General features: G+C 37.1%; 1 protein-coding gene across 4 annotated transcripts in view; it reads right to left on the reverse strand.

The window, feature by feature from the left end:
* The window catches only part of ARHGAP5 (Rho GTPase activating protein 5), a 63,959-nt gene that overhangs the window by 16,379 nt on the left and 23,746 nt on the right, over positions 1–23,834 (reverse strand). For 3 of the 4 annotated variants that reach the window (XM_060175213.1, XM_060175212.1, XM_060175211.1), the window contains exon 3: positions 5,455–5,602. In XM_060175213.1, coding sequence (XP_060031196.1) covers positions 5,455–5,602 — 148 coding nt within the window. The remainder of the gene's footprint in view (positions 1–5,454; positions 5,603–23,834) is intronic. The other variant, XM_007516828.3, reaches the window with a different exon arrangement.

A 23,834-nucleotide genomic window follows, 5' to 3' on the forward strand; every position in this document is an offset into this window, starting at 1 on the left:
CATCCTAAAGAATGAAGTAGAAAACAAGACATTATTAGACAATATAGTAAGATATCATGCTACCTATATTCAAGTAGTAAAATAGAAGAGGAAGAATGAAGAAATCAGTTCTACTTAGAATAGCATCAAAAATATTTTATCTAGGCATACTTTAACAAAGGAAACAAAGGACGTCTATATTGAAGAGTATGAATCAGGGAGTTGGGCGGTAGCACAGTGGGTTAAGCGCACATGTCGCAAGGCACAAGGACCAGCGTAAGGATCTGGGTTCCAGCTCCCGGCTCCCCACCTGCAGAAGAGTCGCTTCACAAGCGGTGAAGCAGGTCTGCAGGTGTCTCTCTTTCTCTCCCCCTCTTCTCTCCATTTCTATCTCAATAACAACAACAATCATAACTACAATAAAAAACAACAAGGACAACAAAAGGGAATAAGTAAATATTAAAAAAATTTAAAAAGGAAGAGTATGAATCACTACAAAAAAGAAGTAAGAGACATAAGGAAATGGAAAGATAGCACATACTCATAGATTAAAAAAAAATAATAACATTACTAAAGTGACCATCTTACCAAAAGCAATATACAGATTCAAGTCAATCTCTATCAAAAATCTCTATGAACTTCTTTGAAGGAACAGAACAAATGATACAGAAGTTTATCTGGAATCACTATTCAAATGAAGAGAAATGTGAAAACAATGCTGTGAAAAAAGAACAAGAAGGCAGGCATCACACTCCGAGACTTACAAGTATATTACAGGGTGTTAGTAATCAAACCAATATAGTATGGTATTGATTGGACTTAATAATCAAATCAAATCAAAACCATACTAAATTGTCTAATAATTTCTAAGTTTTCTACTGCATTCTCTAGGATGTTTTATGTATGCTATTGTATACTGGAATCAGTTTAAAACGCAGTAAAATCAATTAACCTCAAAGTTGGTTCACTGAAAAGTTCAGTGAAACTGACAGACCTACAGAACTGAGGTGGTAGAGGGTATTAAATGGGCAGTGGTAAAGACATACATAATGTAATAAGAGTTATATCCATGAGATGTGCAATTTTGTAAGCCAACTTAACCTCAAAACATTAAAAGAAAATCTTCAAAGTCAATTAGGATGAAATGGGGAGTCAGGCTGTAGCGCAGCGGGTTAAGCGCAGGTGGCACAAAGCACAAGGACCAGCATAAGGATCCCGGTTCAAACCCCAGCTCCCCACCTGCAGGGGAGTCGCTTCACAGGTGGTGAAGCAGGTCTGCAGGTGTCTATCTTTCTCTCCTCCTCTCTGTCTTCCCCTCCTCTCTCCATTTCTCTCTGTCCTATCCAACAACGACAACAACAATAATAACTACAACAATAAAACAACAAAGGCAACAAAAGGGAATAAATAAATAAAATAAATATTTAAAAATAAAATAAAATTAAAATTAAAAAATAATTAGGATGAAATGGAAAAAACTCTTCATAAGACAGTAACAGGGAGTCAGGTGGTAGCACAGCGGGTTAAGTGCACATGGCACAAAGCCCAAGGACCTGTGTAAGGACCAGGGTTGGAGACCCCTGCTCCGCACCTGCAAGGGAGTCGCTTCACAAGCGGTGAAGCAGGTCTGCAGGTGTCTTTTTCTTCGCCTCTCTGTCTTCCCCTGCTCTCTCCATTTCTCCCTGTTCTACCCAACAACGACAACATCAACAATAACTACAACAACAATAAAAACAACAATGGTAACAAAAAGGAAATAAATAAATAAATATTAAAAAAAGATTTATATATAAAAAAAGACACTAGGGAGTCGGATGGTAGTGCAGCGGGTTAACCGCACATGGCGCAAAGCGCAAGGACCGCCATAAGGATCCCGGTTCGAGCCCCCAGCTCCCCACCTGCAGCGAAGTTGTTTCACAGGCGGTGAAGCAGGTCTGCAGGCAGGTGTCTATCTTTCTCTCCCTCTCTCTGTCTTTCCCTCCTCTCCCCATTTCTGTCTGTCCTATCCAAAAACAATGTCACCAATAATAACGATAAAACAACAAGGGCAACAAAAGGTAATAAATACATATTAAAAAAAGACACTAATAACCAAAAGACATTGAACATATATGCTTATTTTTATATTTATGTATATCTATATTAAAGGAATTTAAATTAGTGCTAATAACTTCCCAAAAGGAAGTTTCACTAATAAATTCTAAATTATGGGAAAATAATATTAATATTATATATTTTTAGAAGAAAAAAAGACTATGCTATCAGCTTTATTCTGATACCAAAACCAGACAAACACAGTATAAATAAGAAAAGTAGGGAGTCAGGCGGTAGCACAGTGGGTTAAGCGCAAGGACCCACATAAGGATCCCGGTTTGAGTCCCCGGCTCCCCACCTGCAGGGGAGTTGCTTCACAGGCGGTGAAGCAGGTCTGCAGGTGTCTGTCTTTCTCTCCCCCTCTCTGCATTTCTCTCTGTCCTATCCAACAATGACAAAATCAATAACAAGAATAATAACTATAACAATAAAAATAAGGGCAACAAGAGGAAATAAGTAAAAAAAAAAAAAGATAAGCAAAGTATAGGCATATAGATAGCTCAGGATACAGAAAACCTTAATTGACTTTAGTAATATAAAACATGATAATCACATGGCATTTATATCAAGGGCACAAACAGAAAATTAATTAACATGGTTCATGATATGATAGACTTAAAATATAACTATAGGGGAGCTAAGAAAGCAGCTCAATGGTAAGATGCATGTATGCTTTGAGACTCTGGGTTTGATGCTTGATAACAAGACAACAAAAACAAAACTAAATGGAATTTCATGGACGGTAGATTTTTTTTTAATTCCTTTCAAGAAAAAAAGAAGAAGAAATAGGAGCAGGGTAGAAGGTCACCTAAAAAAGTATACACATTGCCATGTGCCAAAACCTAGGTTCAAACTCTGGTCCCACCATCAGGGCAGAAGCTTTATGAGTGGTGGAATAGGGCTGCAGTTATCTTTCCTTCTCTGTCTCATCCTCTATCAAAACAAAACATCACAGGGTGTAGTAGAGCTGTGCAGGCAACAAGTCCCAGTGATAACTTTGGAGGCATAAATAAATAAATAGGCCAGGGAGAATCTTCCTGCTTTGTGTGACTGATACCCTAGAGGTTCAATGCTTGTCACTACAATACAAAAAGAACCATATGTTCACCTTTATAAATAAAAATCATTTGACAAAATCACCAATCATTTTGGATATAAACTCAAAGAACTGCAGGGGGAGTCAGGCGGCAGCACAGTGGGTTAAGTGCAGGTGGCACAAAGCTTAAGGACTGGCGTAAGGATCTTGGTTTGAGCCCCCAGCTCCCCACCTGCAGGGGCGTGGCTTCACCAACGGAGAAGCAGGTCTGTAGGTGTCTTTCTCTCCCCGTCTTCCCATCCTCTCTCCATTTCTCTGTTCTATCCAACAACAACAACATCAATAACAACTACAACAATAAAACAAGGAAAACAAGGGCAACAAAAGGGAATATTAAAAAAAAAAAAGAATTGCAGGGTAGGGGCTGGGTGGTGGAGCACCTGGATGAGTGCACATGTTGCAACACACAAAGGCTGGGGTTCGAGCCTCCAGTCCCCATCTGCAACGGTAAAGCTTGCAAGTGGTGAAGCAGTGTGACAGGTCTCTCTCTCTTTTTAATTTTTTAAATTATTTTTATTTATTTATTATACAGACAGCCAGAAATTGAGACAGAAGTGGGAAACAGAGAAGGAAAGAGACAGAGAGACACCTGCAGCCTTGCTTCACCACTCATTAAGCTTTCCCCCTGCAGGTGGGAACTGGGTGCTTGAACCTGGGTCCTTGCACATTGTAACATTTGAGCTCAACCAGGTGCATCACCACTTGGCCCCTCTCCCTTCTCTACCACCCCATTCCCTCTTGATTTCTGGCTGTCTCTATCCAATAAATAAATAAATAAAGATTAAAAAAAAAAAACAGCCAAATATTCAACTTTCCAAAAGTAGTATCAAAGAAAAACAAATAACCTCCCACCAAAACCAAACAAAAAAAACCAACTCAGCTAATGGTGGCCAAGGAGTAGTAGCAACTGAAAGGTTAAGCCCACAGACAACTTGAAAAAAGCAACAAAAAAAAAAAAAAAAAAAAAAAAAAAAAAAAAAAACCCAGATTTTCACATTTAAAGGAATTCACTGAGCCACAGGAGAGAGACACCTGAGCTCTATTTCGCCACTGGTGAAGCTTTCCCTCTGCAGTTGGGACCAGAGGCTTGAACTTGGGTCCTTGAGCACTGTAGTGTGTGTGCTTAACCACGTGTGCCACCGCCTTGCCCCTCCTCCTCTTTTTCACAAAGAAAAAAGTGGGGTAGAAATGTAGCTCAGTAGCAATGTATATACTTAAGACCATGGATTCATTCTCCTGCACCATAGTAGATAGAAGAAAAAAAATATATATATATAACTAGTGCTGTTGAATAAATAGGAATCATCTAACAAGCAAATATAATTTTTCCATAAATTTTACAAGAAAAAAAACATGATTAACATGGGGAATACGAATTAGTACTTTTTTTTTAATATTTATTTATTCCCTTTTGTTGCCCTTGTTGTTTTATTGTTGTAGTTATTATTGTTGTTGTCGTTGTTGGATAGGACAGAGAGAAATGGAGAGAGGAGGGGAAGACAGAGGGGGAGAGAAAGACAGACACCTGCAGACCTGCTTCACCACCTGTGAAGCGACTCCCCTGCAGGTGGGGAGCCGGGGTTCGAACCGGGACCCTTATGCTGATCCTTGTGCTTTGCGCCACCTGCACTTAACCCGCTGCGCTACGAATTAGTACTTTTTAAAAAATATTTATTTATTCCCTTTTGTTGCCCTTGTTGTTTTATTGTTATTATTGATGCTGTCATTGTTGGATAGGACAGAGAGAAATGGAGAGAGGAGGGGAAGACAGAGAGGGGGAAAGAAAGAGAGACACCTGCAGACCCGCTTCACCACCTATGAAGCAGACTCCCCTGCAGGTGGGGAGCTGGGGGTTTGAACCAGGACCTTTGTGCCGACCCTGCGCTTCGTGGCACCTGCGCTTAACCCGCTGTGCTACCACCCAACTCCCAAGAATTGGTACTTTTAAACTTAATGAAAAATTTCAAATCATCACTGTAAATCATAACCATTTCTCACATAAATATTAGCAAAATGCAGTAATCACATTTTTCTAAATTCCAAGAAAAGAAGTTTTACAGTTTGGCATTCAACTTAGTCAATTATTAAAACCCAATAAAAAATTACAGGCTTAAAGCAAAACTTATTTAAAAGAAAATATTTACTTCCATAGGTACTATTAGAAAATGTTCCTAACAATGATAACTATGCAATATTAAAAATTTAGCTTTAATAAATCAAGTAAAAACTGGTATAGTAAAAGTTAGATTTAAATTAAAATTTTTGCAACGATAATTCTATCCTACCTGTATCTTCAATAAATTCCACACATTTTTCAACAAATAATGGTATGGGCTTCTCAGCTGTAACCAGATCCTGGAGGGGCATTCCAAAGTAATTACTGTCCCAATTTCTACGTGTTGGTGGATTGAAGTTCTTAGTTTTCTTTTTCTGCTATAAGAAAACATACTCAAGTTAAAACTATTAATATTTCCTATAGAATAACATTATTAAGATACTTGTATAAAAAATTACACAGTAAAAATGGCAGACAGAAGATGCTCCCTTAAAAAAATGCATAGGTATTAAAGTGAGAAAAGATTAATTTTCTTTGTTAAGTACAAAAGGAAAAAAAAAGGGGGGTGAACTGTTCAATTCAGATGCCAGGAATATGAAATCTCAGGCAAGTCCCTGGCAATAAAGAAAAGGAGAAAGAGGGAGGTGGGGGGAGAGAAAAAGAAACGCTCAAGTTTGTTAACTTATTTTAATCTTTGGTTTAAGTGTAAATCAAGCTTTTTTTGCCTAACTTTTAAGAATATTATAGATGCCCCATAATTTCCCATTTTCTTCCTTGTTTCTGGATATTAGGGTTATCACTGGAACTCAGAATTTGCATGATTTCACTATTACAGGTAACCATTACTTCCCATTGATATGAGAGAGCTAGGGAAGGATAGACAACTGCAGCACTCTGCCACCACTTATATGATAGAGCACATTAATAAATCCCTGGTTCCCATTGCAGGGGGGAAGTATCATGAGTGGTGGTGAAGCAGGGCTGCAGGTGTGTCTCTCTATTATTTCCACCTTCTCTCTCAATTTCTCTCAGCCTCTATTTAAAAAATACATACACATATATATTTCTAGAACTTAAAAAAAAGAAAATTATTCTAATTTAATCTGGAGTCAAAGAATGAACCCAGGGTTCTGTCACATATGAAACTAGCACAAAATTTACCCTATATAGTCTAGAAATATGACAGAGAAAAGTGAGGGGGGAAGATGCTTGCAAAAAGGGAGACTAAAGCACAACTCCATCATTCACAGAATTCTGTTTTCATTATTGTGCTGCCCATGTTGCTTGTCATATGGGTGCCAGGGATCAAACCTGCTTCATACATGGAAAGCATGTGCTTTACCAGCATCTATCTCCTGGCTTGGGAAATAATTTCTTAACAAGCAAGTGAATATCTTTAAAAAAAAAAAAGTTTTGTACTGAAATTCAACCAATGAATGGATCCTGTTAAGTTTTTCTGGAATAGGGTATGTAAACATCTGGACAGAAAGTTAAATTGTGCTACCCCCAGGTTGAAAATCTCTAAAATATAGAATGGATTGCCTCCCATCCAAAAATCAAAGAATTTTAGAATATTTTTATTGAGAGCTCTTGTTCCTTTTCAGTCTAATTTTAACTACAGACTTCTCATTTTCTTTCTAGTGCAAACTTCACAGACCTTTTTTCATAATTGTCATTCATTATCATCACTGAACTATTAATAGATTAAAAAGCAACAGCTCATCTGAAAAGTGTGTGTGGGGAGAAAATACAAAGCATTCAATACCCAAAAAGCAACAACTGTCATATTTATTCATTTATTTCCTTTTGTTGCCTTTGTTGTTTTATTGTTGCAGTTATTATTGTTGTCATTGCTGTTGAATAGGACAGAGAGAAATGGAGAGAGGGGGGGAAGACAGAGATGGGGAAAGAAAGACAGACACTGCAGACCTGTGAAGCGACTTTCCTGCAGGTGAGGAGCTGGGGGCTCGAACCGAGATCCTTACTCCGGTCCTTGTGCTTTGTGGCACCTGTGATTAACCCGCTGCCCTACCGCCCGACTCCCAAAAACTGTCATCTTAATGCCACGTTCATTGTGGAGGAATATCTCTTTTAAATGAATTCCTTCAAATATCTAGATTATCTGGAATAATTAAATATGTTCTTTCTTTTCCAATTTCAGAGTGGGGAATGCAGTATTATTGATAGGTCTACATTGATAATCAAAATAATACAAAGATCACAGTTTTACATTATGATTCAATTTTGGTGCATACATCCTATGACTGAACAAATCCTATAGCTTTGATCAATGTTCTGTCAGAAATAGCAGCACACAATTTTCCAGTGGGAAACTATTTGATTTATGGCTACTCTACTTTGATTCTTTGCTACATCTATATTTACATCAATTTCTGTCTAGTAGCAAAAGTCCATTTTTTAAAAAGTCCATGTTTTTAATTACTTAACCATATCTTAATGTCTGCAAAAGTGTATATGTAGTGAAATAAACATTCCATTCAAAAACTATTAAACAATGTTATCAATTAAATGTACATCAAATATTAAAAACCATCATTAGTATAAGTAAACAAGAACTGGAAAAGGTAAACTCATTCCAGAAAAGTCTTTTTCATTTCAGTAATATCAGCAACAAACTCAAATAAAAACTATAACATTAAAAAATACCATTTCATGTATAACCCCCCAAAAGAACTAAAGCTGCCAAAAATACAAAACAAAAACTAAACAAGCAAAAAAACCCAAGTGATAGTCTTTCTAAAAACCAATTAAGGAAACAAGAAAATGTAGACTTCTCTATTATATCTGACACAGTAAAAAATGTTAATTATATAGAGATGTGGTGGTGGGAATTGTGTGGAGTTGTAGCCCTCCTATCCTACATTTGTTAATGTCTCCTTTTTTAAATAAATAAAAAAATGTTAATTAAAAAATTCGAGTCAGGTGGTAGCGCAGCAGGTTAAGCACACGTGGCACAAAGCGCTTCAAGGATCTTGGTCGAGGCCCTGGCTCCCCACCTGTAAGGGAGTCACTTCACAGGCGGTGAAGCAGGTCTACAGGTGTCTATCTCTCCGCCTCTCTGTCTTCTCCTCCTCTCTCCATTTGTCTGTCCTATCCAACAATGATGACATCAATAACAACAACAATAACCACAACAAGGGCAAAAGGGAAAATAAATATTAAAAAAATTTAAAAATTCAAGAAAAGGGGTCAGGTGGTAGTGCAGCAGGTTAAGTGGACATGGTGCTAAGCGCAAGGAATAATGTTAAGGATCCTGGTTCCAGCCGCCAGCTCCCCAAATGCAAGGGGTCACTTCACAAGTGGAAGCAGGTCTGCATCTGTCTCTCTCCCCGTTTCCCCTTCTCTCTCTAGTTCTCTCTGTCATGTCCAACAACAACAACAGCAATGACAACAGTGATGACAAGGGCATCAAAATGGGAAAAACATTCAAAATATAAAGGAATTTACCACCAGCAACCCCCCACATTGCAAGAATTACTGAAAGGAGTCCCACAAGAAAAGAAACAAAGGAATACACAATTTAAGCAAGGGTGAACAGTAGTAGGATAGAGCTAAGAACACAACAGAAACAGGGAAGAATAATAAAACAAGGAAAAGGAGGGAACTAATGAAAAGAGTGGTATTAGCAAATGTTAATCAAGACCAACTTAAATAACTTTTTACAATAGAATGTGTTAGCTATTACACTTATGGTGACCACAATACAAAAATAAGGAAGAGAGATCTACAGTAAATAAGAGAGTAATTAGTGAGGAACTTATCATAGAAACCCACCCACAAAATGATAGAGGCAAATGAGAAAATAATCAAAAATATTAAAAAACCCAAACCCTCAAAACAAAAATCTGAATGGATATAAGTAAATCACATATATCAATAATCATTCTAAATGTAAATGGCCTAAATTCACCTATAAAACAATTAAAGATTAAAGATCCATCTATTACATGTCTTCAAGAAACACACATACAAAAAAAAGACAAATGTAAGGTTAAAGTAAGTGCTCAGAGCAAGATGTTCCAAGCTAATAATGCAGTAATAAGGGCAGGACTGAATCTGAGGGGGTGGGGCAGTAGCACAGCGAGTTAAGCACACTTGGCGCAAAGTGCAAGGACCAGCATTAAGGATCCCGGTCTGAGCCCCTGGCTCCCCACCTGCAGGGGACTCGCTTCACTGATGGTGAAGCAAGTCTGCAGGTGTCTATCTTTCGCTCCCCCTCTGTCTTCCCTCCTCTCTCCATTTCTCTCTGTCCTATCCAACAACAACATCAATGACAACAATAATAACCACAACAAGGCTACAACAACAAGGGCAACAAAAGGGAGAAGAAAAAAAAAAGAAAGAAGGGCAGGAATAGGTATTCTGTTCCAGAGAAAATAGACTTTCAGGTAAATAAAGTAAGAGACAGAGAAGAATACTACATAATGGTCAAAGGATCAATCCAACAAGGATAATCAATCCAACTAAGGATAATACAACATTATAAATATATACATCCCGAACTCAGGTGGAAACAAATACATAAAACAAATGCAATGAACTTAAGGAGATACTGACAGCAACAAAATAGTAGATCTTAACACAAAACAAGAGAGAAAAGGGAAGAAAAAAAAGGAAAACTATAGACTTATATTCCTTATGAGGAATGATGCAAAAATCCTCAACAAAATCTTAGCTAATGGGATCCACCTTTTTTTTTTTTTTTTTTTTTTTTTGCCACCAGGGTTATCTGTGGAGTTCAATGCCTGAACTATGAAGTCACTGTTCCTGGAAACCATTTATCCCCCCCCCCTTTCTTAAAATTTTATTTTTATTGGATAGGACAGAAGAAACAGAGAGGGGAGAAGACTGAAAAGGAGAAAGACAGATGCCTATAGGCTCTAGCACCCATTTATAATAAAAGCCCTCAAGAAATTGGGAGTGGGAAGAAAATTCCTCAATACAATAAAGGCTATATATGACAACCCCATGGCTAACATCATACTCAACAGGGGAAAACTAAATGCTTTCCCCTTAAAAATCAGTAATTATGCCAGGATGTCTAGTACTCTCACCACCTCTATTCAAAATAGCCCTAGAAATCCTTGCCATTGCAATTAGGCAAGAAACAGATATCAAAATAATTCAAATAGGAAAGGATGAAGTTAAATTATCATTATTTACAAGTGATATACTGTTATACCTAGAGGACCCCAAAAACTACCAAAAAAAACCTATTTGAAATCATCAATAAATTCAGTAAAGCAGAAGGCTACAAAAATCAATACTCATATAAATCTGTAGCATTTCTTTATACAAAAGATGGGCCTGCCAGAGGAAAAGGATTTTTTTTTTTAAGGAAGCAGGTCCACTTACAATTGAACCCAAAAAGATAAAATACCTAGAAATAAACCTAACAAAAGAGGTGAAGGACTTTTTTGAGCATGGGGTATCAAATTCAGTCCTCAGCAGTGCATGTACCTGAGTGCTATCTGGCTCTCTCCTCGTCTTTCTGATTAGTAAATAAAGTATTTATTTAAAAGTGAGACCAGATGCTGACATTCATATGCCTGTGACAGGTATCTACAAAACAGTTTTATCTTAGCTCCTTTTCCATCACTATGCACTAAGACCTCAAGGACCTCTTCAGTCCCTCCAAAATGTACTGTAAATCATCAGCCCTCCCCCAATAAAACTATAAAAATGATGTACAAGAGAATTACACTATGTCAATGACAGGAACAAATTGTTTTAAAGGACATTAAGTCAATCAGAAATATTAACTATTGGATATCTACTGAAAAATTTAATCTGTAATATTTCCTCAATGCAAAAAAAAAAAAAAAAAAAGATTAAACAAGGAGCTACCTTTTTAGATCACTTCACTGAGGTAATGTTATAGAAGTACAGTTTCCCAACTGCTCAAGATAGGTATGAGCACACCTTACCTACCACCAAAGGAACACCCATTGTAACTCATTTTGATCTACATCTGGATACATTTTGTTTTTTCCTTTCTATAACAACTTATGAACCCCTGTTAAGTCAATCAGTTCCTTCTTCCCTAGGAACCAAATTAATCTTCAAATTTATCTTATCTATTCCTTCAGTTACTCCCCTCCTTGACTTTTCCCTCCATAGCACCAATTTGTCCATTTTTATGAACACTCTATTATGTCCCAGCTTCATAAACAAACACAAAATTCCTCCTTTGATCTCATGTTGACTTCTAGCTATTGCCAATTCCTGACTAATTTCACAACTAAAACTGAATGTCACTGACATCTGCCACCTCTGCTTTCACAGAACCCATTCACCATTCAAAGCTACTTTGACTTGGCTTTCTCTTTCATTCCACTAACCTGCTTGGCAAGAGCAAGTACTTCCTATCAAATAATAAATTTTTCTCTACATCCCTCTTCAGTTCCCAACAGTACTTCAGTTCCCAATGACTACATCATTCTTTGTAACACCTGCTTTTTGGCACCCATATCACTATAGTCTTTACTACCTGCCCCCACCTCTTCTGACCAAGGACTCCTTTTTTGTTTCATTTGTCAGCAATCTCTAACAAATCTACCCTAACTCAGCTCCAATCTCTCCCTTTTCTAGCTGTACTCTACCCTATGGGAATTTATGTACATCTGATGGCATAGTTTTAAATACTTTTTACTTTACATGTTAACTCTTCCTGTGAGGATGAGTTACACATCTAAATTTTGTACTTCCAATTTAATGTTAACATAAATATATAAAAACAGATGATCTGATGTTCTGTTGTAAACCCTTTCACCTTTAGTTTTGACTATATTAGCAAATCTACATATTAAATAATATTTACTTAATTTTCCCTTAGTTTCCACAGTGAATTAATTCTAAACCCTGTTGGTAACTTTCAAAATGCTATCTAGAATCTGTGCACAAAGCAGATGCTCAGTAAACACTGAAAGGGCCTATTTATTTCTACTTGGAAATATACTGAATAAATTTCTACATGAATAGATTCTATTAGTAAAAATAATTGGTGTATTTACTAGTTTGATTTTATTAAGAAAAACAACTCTGATATATTTACTAGTTTATATTGATGGCAGACTGGCTGTCTGAGACCAACTGAGGCTCCCCAAACAATCCTTATTGTTCTGCCAGGGCAGGATTCTGACTTAGAGGTGAGTTCAATAATAATTCCTGACATCAGCTTTTAAAAAAAATATTTAGGGTATTTTTATTTTTGAGGAGCATGGGGATCTCACTCATGAGCATGTTTGCCATTCTGTACTACTCTGGCACATATACTGGGGTCCAAATTCAGGACCTCATACTTCTATGTTTAACATGGTAGTCATAATGCCACCTCCAGCACTGCTAGAGCAATTTGTTCATTCAGACAGAAATGTTAGCATGCCATGTCACAAACCCTACTTAGAGAGTCATTTAAGCCCCTGCTAACTTAAATTAATGCAATATTGGTTTACATGACTATGTTTGAGGTGAACTATCTCATCTCTCTACTCTGTGTTGCCACACCATACCCACTACCAAAGTGTTAACTCTTCACCCACATTCACAGTTCTCTCTCTTCTATCTCAACCCACCCTACACACCCATAAACCAAACATTGATCACCCTCAGAAGTACTTTCTGGGTTTTATTCTTTTATACCATTCTCACAGGTATGAGGTAGTTTCATTGCCATGCTGATATGCATTTCTGGTGAGCAATAATGAGCTCATTTTTCATAGACAACTAATGAATTATTGCCAGCAATGTATCACTGGCCATTGGTATATTTTCTTTGGTAAAAATGTCTATTCACGGGGGCTTGGTGGTAACGCAGTGGGTTAAGTGTACATGGCACAAAGTTCAAGGACAGGCATAAGGATCCTAGTTCAAGTCCCCGGCTCCTCACCTGCAGTGGGGTTGCTTCACAGGGAGCTTCAGTATTTCTTACTATGGTATATACAGTGTATTTATTTCAAATGTAAATGTTTATTAAAATCATCAAAATAATCCAAGCAAGAAGTATAGCTATATACCGATTAATAATTTCTCAATCAATGGTAGATATATATGTGTAGTCCAAAAAGACTAGATCATACAGTTTTGTGTAATCACAATCTAATCTTTGCACAACAATGAAATCAGTTATGGACACATTTCTAAGAATGCACCCCCTCTCCATTAACATTTCTACCTAGTTAAGCAAGTGATGACTCTAATAAGGAAAATAGTGACAATGACAGAGTAACTTATTTTATATCACAATAAAGGTCAGTCAAGTAGATTAAACAGTATGAAAATAGATAAGACCTATAATAGCTTCTTGAAAAAAAATTCTTACTCAAGTGAAGTTTGGTGAAGTCACAGAAGAATCTAAAAAAATCAGAGCTAGAAACCAAAACTATACCTAATTAGAAATATATCTGTAGGGAGTCCGGCGGTCGTACAGTGGGTTAAGCGCACGTGGCGCAAAGCGCAAGGACTGGCATAAGGATCCCGGTTCGAGCCCCCGGCACCCCACCTGCAGGGGAGTCACTTCACAAGTGGTGGGTGAAGCAGGTCTGCAGATGTCTTTCATTCTCCCCTTCTCTGTCTTGCCCTCCTCTCTCCATTTCTCTCTGTCCTAACAACAACATCACTAACAACAACAATAAAAAAAACAAGGGCAACAAAAGGGAATTTTTTTAAAAAAAAAGAAATAAATTTGTCTAGAAATAAATGGAACAATTTGTGGCATGCCAAATTTTAGAGTTAAAAAAAAAACGATATTCCCCATAAACCTATGTATAAGTCTTAAAATTCTAACAATTATTTACTGATGTAAAATTATAAACATGATTTTTTGTTTTAAGAGTTGATTGAAGGGGATAGAGAGACAACTCACTAGGAAAGTCATTGGCAACACAGGGGACTCTAAACAACAAATAAATAAATTCCAACAAGTTAAATGCCTCCCTGACATATTAACTTAATATAATCTAAAATTATAATTTCATTTTGTGATATGTTAGCTAAGCTAAACAACCACTAAGCTATGAATGCTATGGGGAAAAGGTTTAGAAAGTAAGTCACAGTAAATTTAGATTTACTTTTAAATTAATGAAACAAGCACAACATTGACAATCATTTAAAACCTCATTAGAACACATTAATCAGAAATGGAATACAAAAATGGATAACCTAATTACATAATAAGTCATGGTTCAGATGAAAGTACAAAGCAAACTAAAAACAAAGGAACATATAACCATGTTTATCACACCATAAACCAATGTAGCCAGCACCAGAAATTCTACTAAAAAACTAATTTTATTTTTATGTAAAAATGATAAGCATCAAAGAATCAGAGGTGAAACAATTTAGTCAATTGATAAGAAAACTAAAAATTGTTACTCAAGAATACCTCAGTGATTTGCTTTACAGATGGGGTGAGAAATATGTTTTGTTAACCTAATAGAAATAAGAAAATGATCCAGCAATAGTTGAAGGAATCAACTATCACCAAGCCTGCCCTGAAAGAAGTTCTGAAAGGTCTCCTAAACAATCAGACCACCACAAATAGGCCATATATCAAAACACTCTAAAACTCTACAAAAATGGCGTTAAAATATCTTCAATCTTTGATATCAATAAATGTCAATGGCCTGAATTCACCTATTAAAAGACACAGAGTAGGAAGATGGATCAGAAAACACAACCCAACAATATGTTGTCTACAGGAAACACACCTAACTCAACAAGACAAACACAGACTTAAAGTGAAAGGATGGAAAACTATCATACAAGCCAATGGCCCTCAAAAAAGGGCAGGAACAGCTATTCTCATATCTGACAAGATAGACTTTAAAATAGATAAGATTAAAAAAGATAGGAATGGACACTACTTAATGCTCAGAGGATCAGTCAATCAAGAGGACTTAACAATTATTAACATCTATACACCCAATGAGAAGCCATCTAAATACATCAAACTTCTACTGAAAGAGCTACAGCAATATATTAACAGCAACACAATCATAGTAGGGGACTTCAACACCCCACTCTCTCAACTTGACAGATTATCCAGGCAGAAAATCAATAAAGACATGAGGGAGCTAAATGAACAGATAGATAAACTACAACTATTGGACATTTTCAGAGTCATTCATCCCAAGAAACTGCAATACACATGTTACTCAAATCCACATGGGTCATTCTCAAGGATAGACCATATGTTAGGCCACAAAGACAGCATCAGCCAATTCAAGAGCATTGAAATCATCCCAAGCATCTTCTCAGACCACAGTGGAATTAAACTAACACTTAACAATCAACAAAAGATTAGTAACAGTCCCAAAATGTGGAAGCTCAACAGTACACGTCTTAACAACTTCTGGGTCAAAGAGGAAATCAAGGAAGAAATCAAAATGTTTCGAGAATTCAATGAAAATGAAGACACAAGCTATAAAAGTATTTGGGACACAGCTAAGGCAATCCTAAGAAGGAAGTTCATAGCTATACAAGCACACATTAGGAAACAAGAAAAGGCACAAATAAATAGTCTGATTGCACAGCTTAAAGACCTAGAAGAAGAACAACAAAGGAACCAAGGACAGAAATCACTAAAGTTAGGGCAGAAATAAATAACATAGAGAATAGGAAAACCATACAAAAGATCAACGAAAGTAAATGTTGGTTCTTCGAAAGAGTAAACAAAATCAACAAACCTTTATCCAGACTCACAAAACAAAAAAGGGAGAAGACCCAAATAAATTGGATACTAAATGAAAGAGGAGATATCACAACAGACACCGCAGAAATTCAACATATCATGCGAGGCTTCTATGAACAACTATATGCCACCAAGCTAGAGAACCTGGAAGAAATGGACGATTTCCTAGATACCTACCAACTTCCAAAACTAAGTAAAAAGGAAGTACATAACATGAACAGGCCCATCACAGCTAATGAACTTGAAACAGTTATCAAAAATCTCCCCCCAAAAAAAAGTTCTGGACCAGATGGTTTTACAAATGAATTCTACAAAACCTTCAAAGAAGAACTAATACCTCTACTTTTAAGTCTTCCAGAAGATTGAAGACACTGGAATACTCCCTGCCAGCTTCTATGAAGCCAACATCACCCTGATACCAAAAGCAGACAGGGACACAACCAAAAAAGAAAACTACAGACCAATATCTCTGATGAACATAGATGCGAAAATATTGAACAAAATTCTAGCCAACTGGATACAGCAGTATATCAAAAAGACTGTTCATCATGACTAAGTGGGGTTTATCCCAGGCATGCAAGGTTGGTTTAATATATATAAATCAATCAATGTGATCCACATCAACAAAAGCAAGGCCAAAAACCACATGATCATATCAATAGATGCAGAGAAAGTCTTTGACAAAATACAACATCCCTTTACAATCAAAACACTACAAAAAAGTGGAAATAGATGGAAAATTCCTGAAGATAGTGGAGTCTATATATAGCAAACCTACAGCCAACATCATACTCAATGGTGAAAAACTGGAAGCATTTCCACTCAGATCAGGTACTAGACAGGTCTGCCTACTATCACCATTACTATTCAACATAGTGTTGGAAGCTCTTGCCATAGCAATCAGGCAGGAGCAAGGAATTCAAGGGATACAGATTGGAAGAGAAGTCAAACTCTCCTTATTTGCAGATGACATGATAGTATACATGGAAAAACCTAAAGAATCCAGCAAGAAGCTTTTGGAAATCATCAGGCAATACAGTAAGGCTGTATTGTCAGGCTATAAAATTCCCATTCAAAAGTCAGTGGCATTCCTCTATGCAAACACTAAGTTAGAAGAAATTGAAATCCAGAAATCAATTCCTTTTACTATAGCAACAAAAACAATAAAATATCTAGGAGTAAATCTAACCAAGGAAGTGAAAGACTTGTATACTGAAAATTATGAGTCACTACTCAAAGAAATTGAAAAAGACACAAAGAAGTGGAAAGATATTCCATGTTCATGGGTTGGAAGAATTAACATCATCAAAATGAATATATTACCCAGAGCCATCTACAAATTTAATGCTATCCCCCATCAAGATCCCAAGCACATTTTTTAGGAGACTAGAACAAATGCTACAAATGTTTATCTGGAACCAGAAAAGACCTAGAATTGCCAAAACAATCTTGAGAAAAAAGAACAGAACTGGAGGCATCAGACTCCCAGATCTCAAACTGTATTATTGGGCCATTGTCATCAAAACTGCTTGGTACTGGAACATGAATAGACACACTGACCAGTGGAATAGAATTGAGAGCCCAGAAATGAGGCCCCACACCTATGGACATCTAATCTTTGACAAAGGGGCTCAGACTATTACATGGGGAAAGCAGAGTCTCTTCAACAAATGGTGTTGGAAACAATGGGTTGAAACATGCAGAAGAATGAAACTGAACCACTGTATTTCACCAAATACAAAAGTAAATTCCAAGTGAATGAAGGACTTGGATGTTAGACCACAAACTATCAAATACTTAGAGGAAAATATTGGCAGAACTCTTTTCCACATAAATTTTAAAGACATCTTCAATGAAACGAATCCAATTACAAAGAAGACTAAGGCAAGTATAAACCTATGGGACTACATCAAATTAGAAAGCTTCTTCACAGCAAAAGAAACCACTACCCAAACCAAGAGACCCCTCACAGAATGGGAGATCTTTACATGCCATACATCAGACCAGAGTTTAATAACCAACATATATAAAGAGCTTGCCAGACTCAACAACAAGACAACAAATAACCCCATCCAAAAATGGGGGGATGACTTGGACATAATATGCACCACAGAAGAGATCCAAAAGGCCGAGAAACACATGAAAAAATGCTCCAAGTCTCTGATTGTGAGAGAAATGCAAATAAAGACAACAATGAGATATCACTTCACTCCTATGAGAATGTCATACATCAGAAAAGGTAACAGCAGCAAATGCTGGAGGTGTGGGGTCAAAGGAACCCTCCTACACTGCTGGTGGGAATGTCAATTGGTCCAGCCTCTGTGGAGAACAGTCTGGAGAACTCTCAGAAGGCTAGAAATGGACCTACCCTATGACCCTGCAATACCTCTCCTGGGGATGTATCCTAAGGAGCACATCCATCCAAAAATTTCTGTGTACACATATGTTCTTGGCAGCACAATTTGTAATAGCCAAAACCTCGAAGTAACCCAGGTGTCCAACAATGGATGAGTGGCTGAGCAAGTTGTGGTATGTATACACAATGGAATACTACTCAGCTGTAAAAAATGGTGACTTCATCGTTTTCAGCCGATCTTGGATGGACCTTGAAAAAATCATGTTGAGTGAAATAAGTCAGAAACAGAAGGATGAATATGGGATGATCTCACTCTCAGGCAGAAGTTGAAAAACAAGATCAGAAAAGAAAACACAAGTAGAACCTGAAATGGAATTGGCGTATTACACCAAAGTAAAAGACTTGGGTTGGAAATACAGGTCCATGAAGGATGGTAAATGACACAGTGGGGGTTGTATTGTTATATGGGAAACTGGGGAATGTTATGCATGTACAAACTATTGTATTTACTGTTAAATGTAAAACATTAATTCCCCAATAAAGAAATAAATAAAATAAAATAAAGTAAGGGGCCAGGAGGTGGCACACCTGGTTGAGTGCACAAGGTACAGTGTACAAGGACCCAGGTTCAAGCCCCCAGTCCCAACCTGCAGGAGGGAAAGCTTCACACGTTGTGAAGTAGTGCTGCAGGTGTCTGTCTCCTCTATTTCCCCCTTCTCAATTTCTGGCTGTCTGCCAAATAAATAAAGATTAAAACAAATTTAAAAAACAGAAATATAAAATATTGGGGGGTAGTCAGGTGGTAGCGCAGTGGGTTATGTGCACATGGTGCATATCGCAAGGACCAGCTTAAAGATCCCAGTTAGAGCCCCCTACTGCCCACCTGCAAGGGAATCGCTTGATAGGCAGTGAAGCAGTTCTGCAGTTATCTGTCTTTCTCTTCCCCTCTCTGTCTTCCCCACCTCTTTCCATTTCTCTCTGTCCTATCCAACAACAACAATATCAATAACAATGACAATAATAACTACAACAATAAAACATGGGCAACAAAAGAGGATAAATATTAAAAAATAGATATGGAGGGCAAGAGTACAGGTTCTGGAAAAAGATGACAGAGGACCTAGTGGGGGTTGTATTGTTATGTGGAAAACTGAGAAATGTTATGCATTGTATTTACTGTAGAATGTAAAACATTAATCCCCCAATAAAGGGGAAAAATAAACAAAACAACAACAAAAAGAAATATAAAAGACATTTAATTTTCACTAAGCCAAACTCCTATAGTGCAGAGTCCAAAATAAGTCATCCCTGCTTGCTTAGTTTCAGTGTTCAGACATAGTAGGCATTCAATAATATGCTTGTTTAAAATGACAGTTTTCTTGAGGCAAACAATCGTTAATTATTAAACATAGTCATTGTATTATCACTACAAAAACAAAGCCTCAGACACACTCTCTTCAATTGATTACAGTTCAATATGCAATCGTAGGCCATAGAAATCAACTTATAGTTTATAACAAGGTATAAATCTGGTTGGTTTAAGTCACTGAATCATGGTTTTCTTCCCTTAGAAACTGCCTCACTTGAGGGGAAAGAAATCTTCACCCAGAGCTCTTGGGAGAAAGGCTCAGGCTCAGGCATTTATAAGTTTACTTCTCTATTCAGTTTACTATTAATAACGGAATAAAAGGTCTACAAAAACAAATAAACAAAAAACGGATTGAGGGGTACAGGGGAGGGGATTTATTACTCTTAAATACACCTCCTTTCCAAAAGTGACTCTCACTCTTCATGAACAAACCATCTATCAGGTAATAATGCATACCGTATAATAACTAACAAGAAAACCAACCAAGATACTGATCTCCCTCAAATAAGTAAAAAGAGGAAAAAAATAAAATTAAAAAACAGATTTTAAATCACTTCAAAACTCTGTTAAATCACCTTATTATTTCTACAAAGTAAAATCCTTCTGACTTGTATGTACTATATTCTAATAAGCTTTTTAGCATCCAGTTTTTATCTAACTTTAATTATAATTCCTTTAAAAACCTAATTCCTTTCTGATGCAAAACACCTGACAGTCAATAAAATGACTGTCAAGAGGTTAGCTGATAAACACTGAAAAGGAAAAGCAGCCTTACCGTGTAATTCATACATTTGGACACAGACAAGCTACAGTTCAATATAGACATGATTCTGGTCAACGCTGTTTGAATAACCATTATCCTAAAAAGGCATTTTACTTAATAAAGACAGATTTTAGAATTCAACAGTAAAACCATTCTAAACTTAAAGATTCATTACATTCTAAATGATCAATCATATTAATGGTACAGTGTCAATTTCCTCTTTAGTAATATCAACTCAGTATATATACGTAACTACTAATTGTCCAGTTTTTTTAAGAAAATATTTTTATTTCGGTATACTTCCAAGACACTACAAATAGGTTCTGAGCACTATTAGAATTGTCAAAGCAACAAGAAATCATCTAAGATAGTATGATAGTGGTTTTAGGTAAGAAAGAAGAACTAGAGAATATGTAGTGGAAGAAAGTGTTTGAAAATAAAATAGAAGTTGCTGGTTGAGAATAAAGATTCAGGAGGGGAAACAAGGTAGAAGAATAATTTTCAAAAGCTAGAAATAAAAATAATTAAATTACCAGTTTAATGTACTGTATTAATCTATCAGTTATTTTACTATTTACTATCTGAATCAAGTTAGCACTCAATAAAAAAGAAAATCTAGTTTAAACACAAATTAACTAATTTCACTGAACAGATGTTAAAAAAAAAACAAAACCTGACATGCCCATAAGTCAAATTTTTTCATTCTCTTAGGTAATTTTTCAAACATTAGTAGGTGGTGAGATCAATTCAGGCAGTCAACGAAGTACTTTTTCAACATAACAGACCAGAAATATCAAAATGACACAATGAAGTAAATTTTCTGATTTCTCAGGTGTCAAACAATCTGAGAAAATATATCTAAGATTATAGATCCTAGGTTGGATCAAAATATGGAGATAAAGGGGCAGGCAGTTGAGCACAGATGTAAAACTGCCCAAGCACACGGGTTTGAGCCCCCAGTACCCAGCTGCAGGGGGAAATCTTTGTGTGTGCTGAGGCTGAGTTGCAAGTGTCTCTCTCTCTCTCCCTATCACCCCCTTTTCTCTTGCTCTCTGGTTGTCTCTATCTAATAAAGACAATACAAATTATTTTTTCCAAAAAAAAAAAAAAAAGGAAGTAAATAGAATGAGTTTTAGAGGGAAAAAATTGTATAGACTGGAGGGCCAGGTGATGGCACATCTGGTTGAGCGCACGTTACAATCCACAAAGATCCAGATTCAAACCCCCAGTCCCCACTTGCAAGGGGAAAGATTTTCAAGTGGTGAAGCGGGGCTGCAGGTGTCTCTCTGTCTCCCCTTTCCCTCTTGATTATTGGTTGTCTCTATTCAATAAATAAAGATAATTTTAAAAAGTGTGTGGACTCAGGTTCAGAAATCAAAAGATATGGGGCTGAGCAGTGGCACACTCAGCATTGGCAAGGATCGAGGTTCAAGCCCCTGATCTCCATATGCAGAGAGGATGCTTCACAAGTGGTGAAGTAGGTGTGCAGTATCTATCTCTCTCCCTTTCTATCTCCCCCCCTTGGTTTCTCTGTCCTGTCAAATGAAGGGGAAACAAAAACAAAACAACAAACAAACAAAAACCAGGGGGAAAAAAAGCTGCCATGAGCAGTGGATTCATAGTGCTGGCACTGAGCCCCAGTGACAACCCTGGAGACAAAAAAAAATTAATAATAATAATCAAGAGTAACTCAGCAAGTAAGGCAATGAACTGTTCTAAAATATAGCCAAAGTATACTGAGGGATTTGGGTTCTTGTGCTCACTACAATAGCATTATTGAACACTTGAAACTCATAGTTTACATTTCCATCAGATAACGGAGAATAATGGATATATTCCTATTCTCTACCTACACAGTTAAGAATCTTCTCAGTTACTAACCGGATATTAAGAATCATCTCAGGTCCTCTTCTCTCCTGTATCAACTAGGAATACCAAAGGAGACCACCCGGGACCGAAACAAGACAGGACTAGAATGACCACAGGAACCCAGTAAATCACCGGTGAGTACAAACACGTGTGGCTGGTGACAGAGAGGAGCGTAGGGAGAGATTAAGTGACTGCTAACAGTTCAGCAGTTTACCAGTTGAGACACCACCTCCAGTCTGCTCCACCAACAAGGAGACAGCTGAACGGAGGAGAGGACTCCCCAGAGACTCACCAAGTGCAACTCTGAGTCTCCATTGCTACTGCCCTCAGAATCTGGAGCAGCGACAGGGAGGGACACCAGGGGACAGAGATCTAACCAGGAAACTCAGGAGAAGACCTATACCTCCATGGCATAGCTGAGGGGCTGTAAAAGTCTCTTTGCATAACCACTGGATTATCTCTGCCACATCTCTTGGTCAGAGTCAGTGATTAAGCTAAGAAGACCACTTGTAGATTAAAAGTCCTCAGGCTCCCATAGCCTACAGGGAAGAAAAAAAAAAAGAGGCTTTTAAACCACTGAGCTTCAACTCAGGGATTAAAATACTATTGAAACAACTGTTAACTTCCACCACTGTGAACCCTTTAATTAAATTACTTAGACACAAGTCAATCCAGGCAATAGTGATCAGTAATTTGAAAAGTACTGAGAGGGAACTCATAACATAATATATAAAATGATTAAAACAACTAGAAGAAATATTGGAGAATCGAACCAGGACAAGAGTACAGCTAAAAGTCCCCCAGAGGGTGAAGCACAAAATAACGAGTTCAACATCCAAACACAAGCTAAGGAAATAATCACCGGAGTGAGTAAAGAATTTGAAAAAATTGTAATCAGAAATACAGGAACAACAAATGAGAATATGGAAGAAAATACTAATTATCTCATGGTTATTAGAGCTGAAAGCTGAAATCGCTGAGCTAAGAACATAACTAGCTGAACAAGCTAAAACAGTATCAGAACAGGGAAACAAAATAGATGAACTCCAGAAAACAGTAGAGGGCAGAGAGAAAAGAATCAATGAAGCAAAAGACAGAATTAGCAAGATCAAGAACAAATTAGACACAACTAAAAAAGAATTCAAAAAGAGATTAATAGATGCTGAAAACAACAATAGAGTCCTATGGGATGACTTCAAAAGAAACAATATACACATTATTGGCATACCAGGGGAAGAAAGAGAAGGAGAGAAAGAAAGCATTCTCCAGGCCATAATAGCTGAAAACTTCTCTAGTCTAGACAACATCAAAGACAAAAAGATTCAACAAGTCCAGAGGGTCCCAAACAGAATTAACCCAGACCTAAAGACACCAAGACATATCATACTTAGAATGGAAAGCAATAAGGATAAAGAAAGCATCCTGAAGGCTGCAAGAGAAAAACAAAAAGTCACCTACAAAGGAAAACCCATAAGATTAGCAGCAGACTTCTCCATACAAACTACAGGCCAGAAGAGAATGGCAAGATATCTATCGAGTGC

This window comes from Erinaceus europaeus, chromosome 16, assembly GCF_950295315.1.
Source record: "Erinaceus europaeus chromosome 16, mEriEur2.1, whole genome shotgun sequence".
NCBI lineage: Eukaryota > Metazoa > Chordata > Mammalia > Eulipotyphla > Erinaceidae > Erinaceus > Erinaceus europaeus.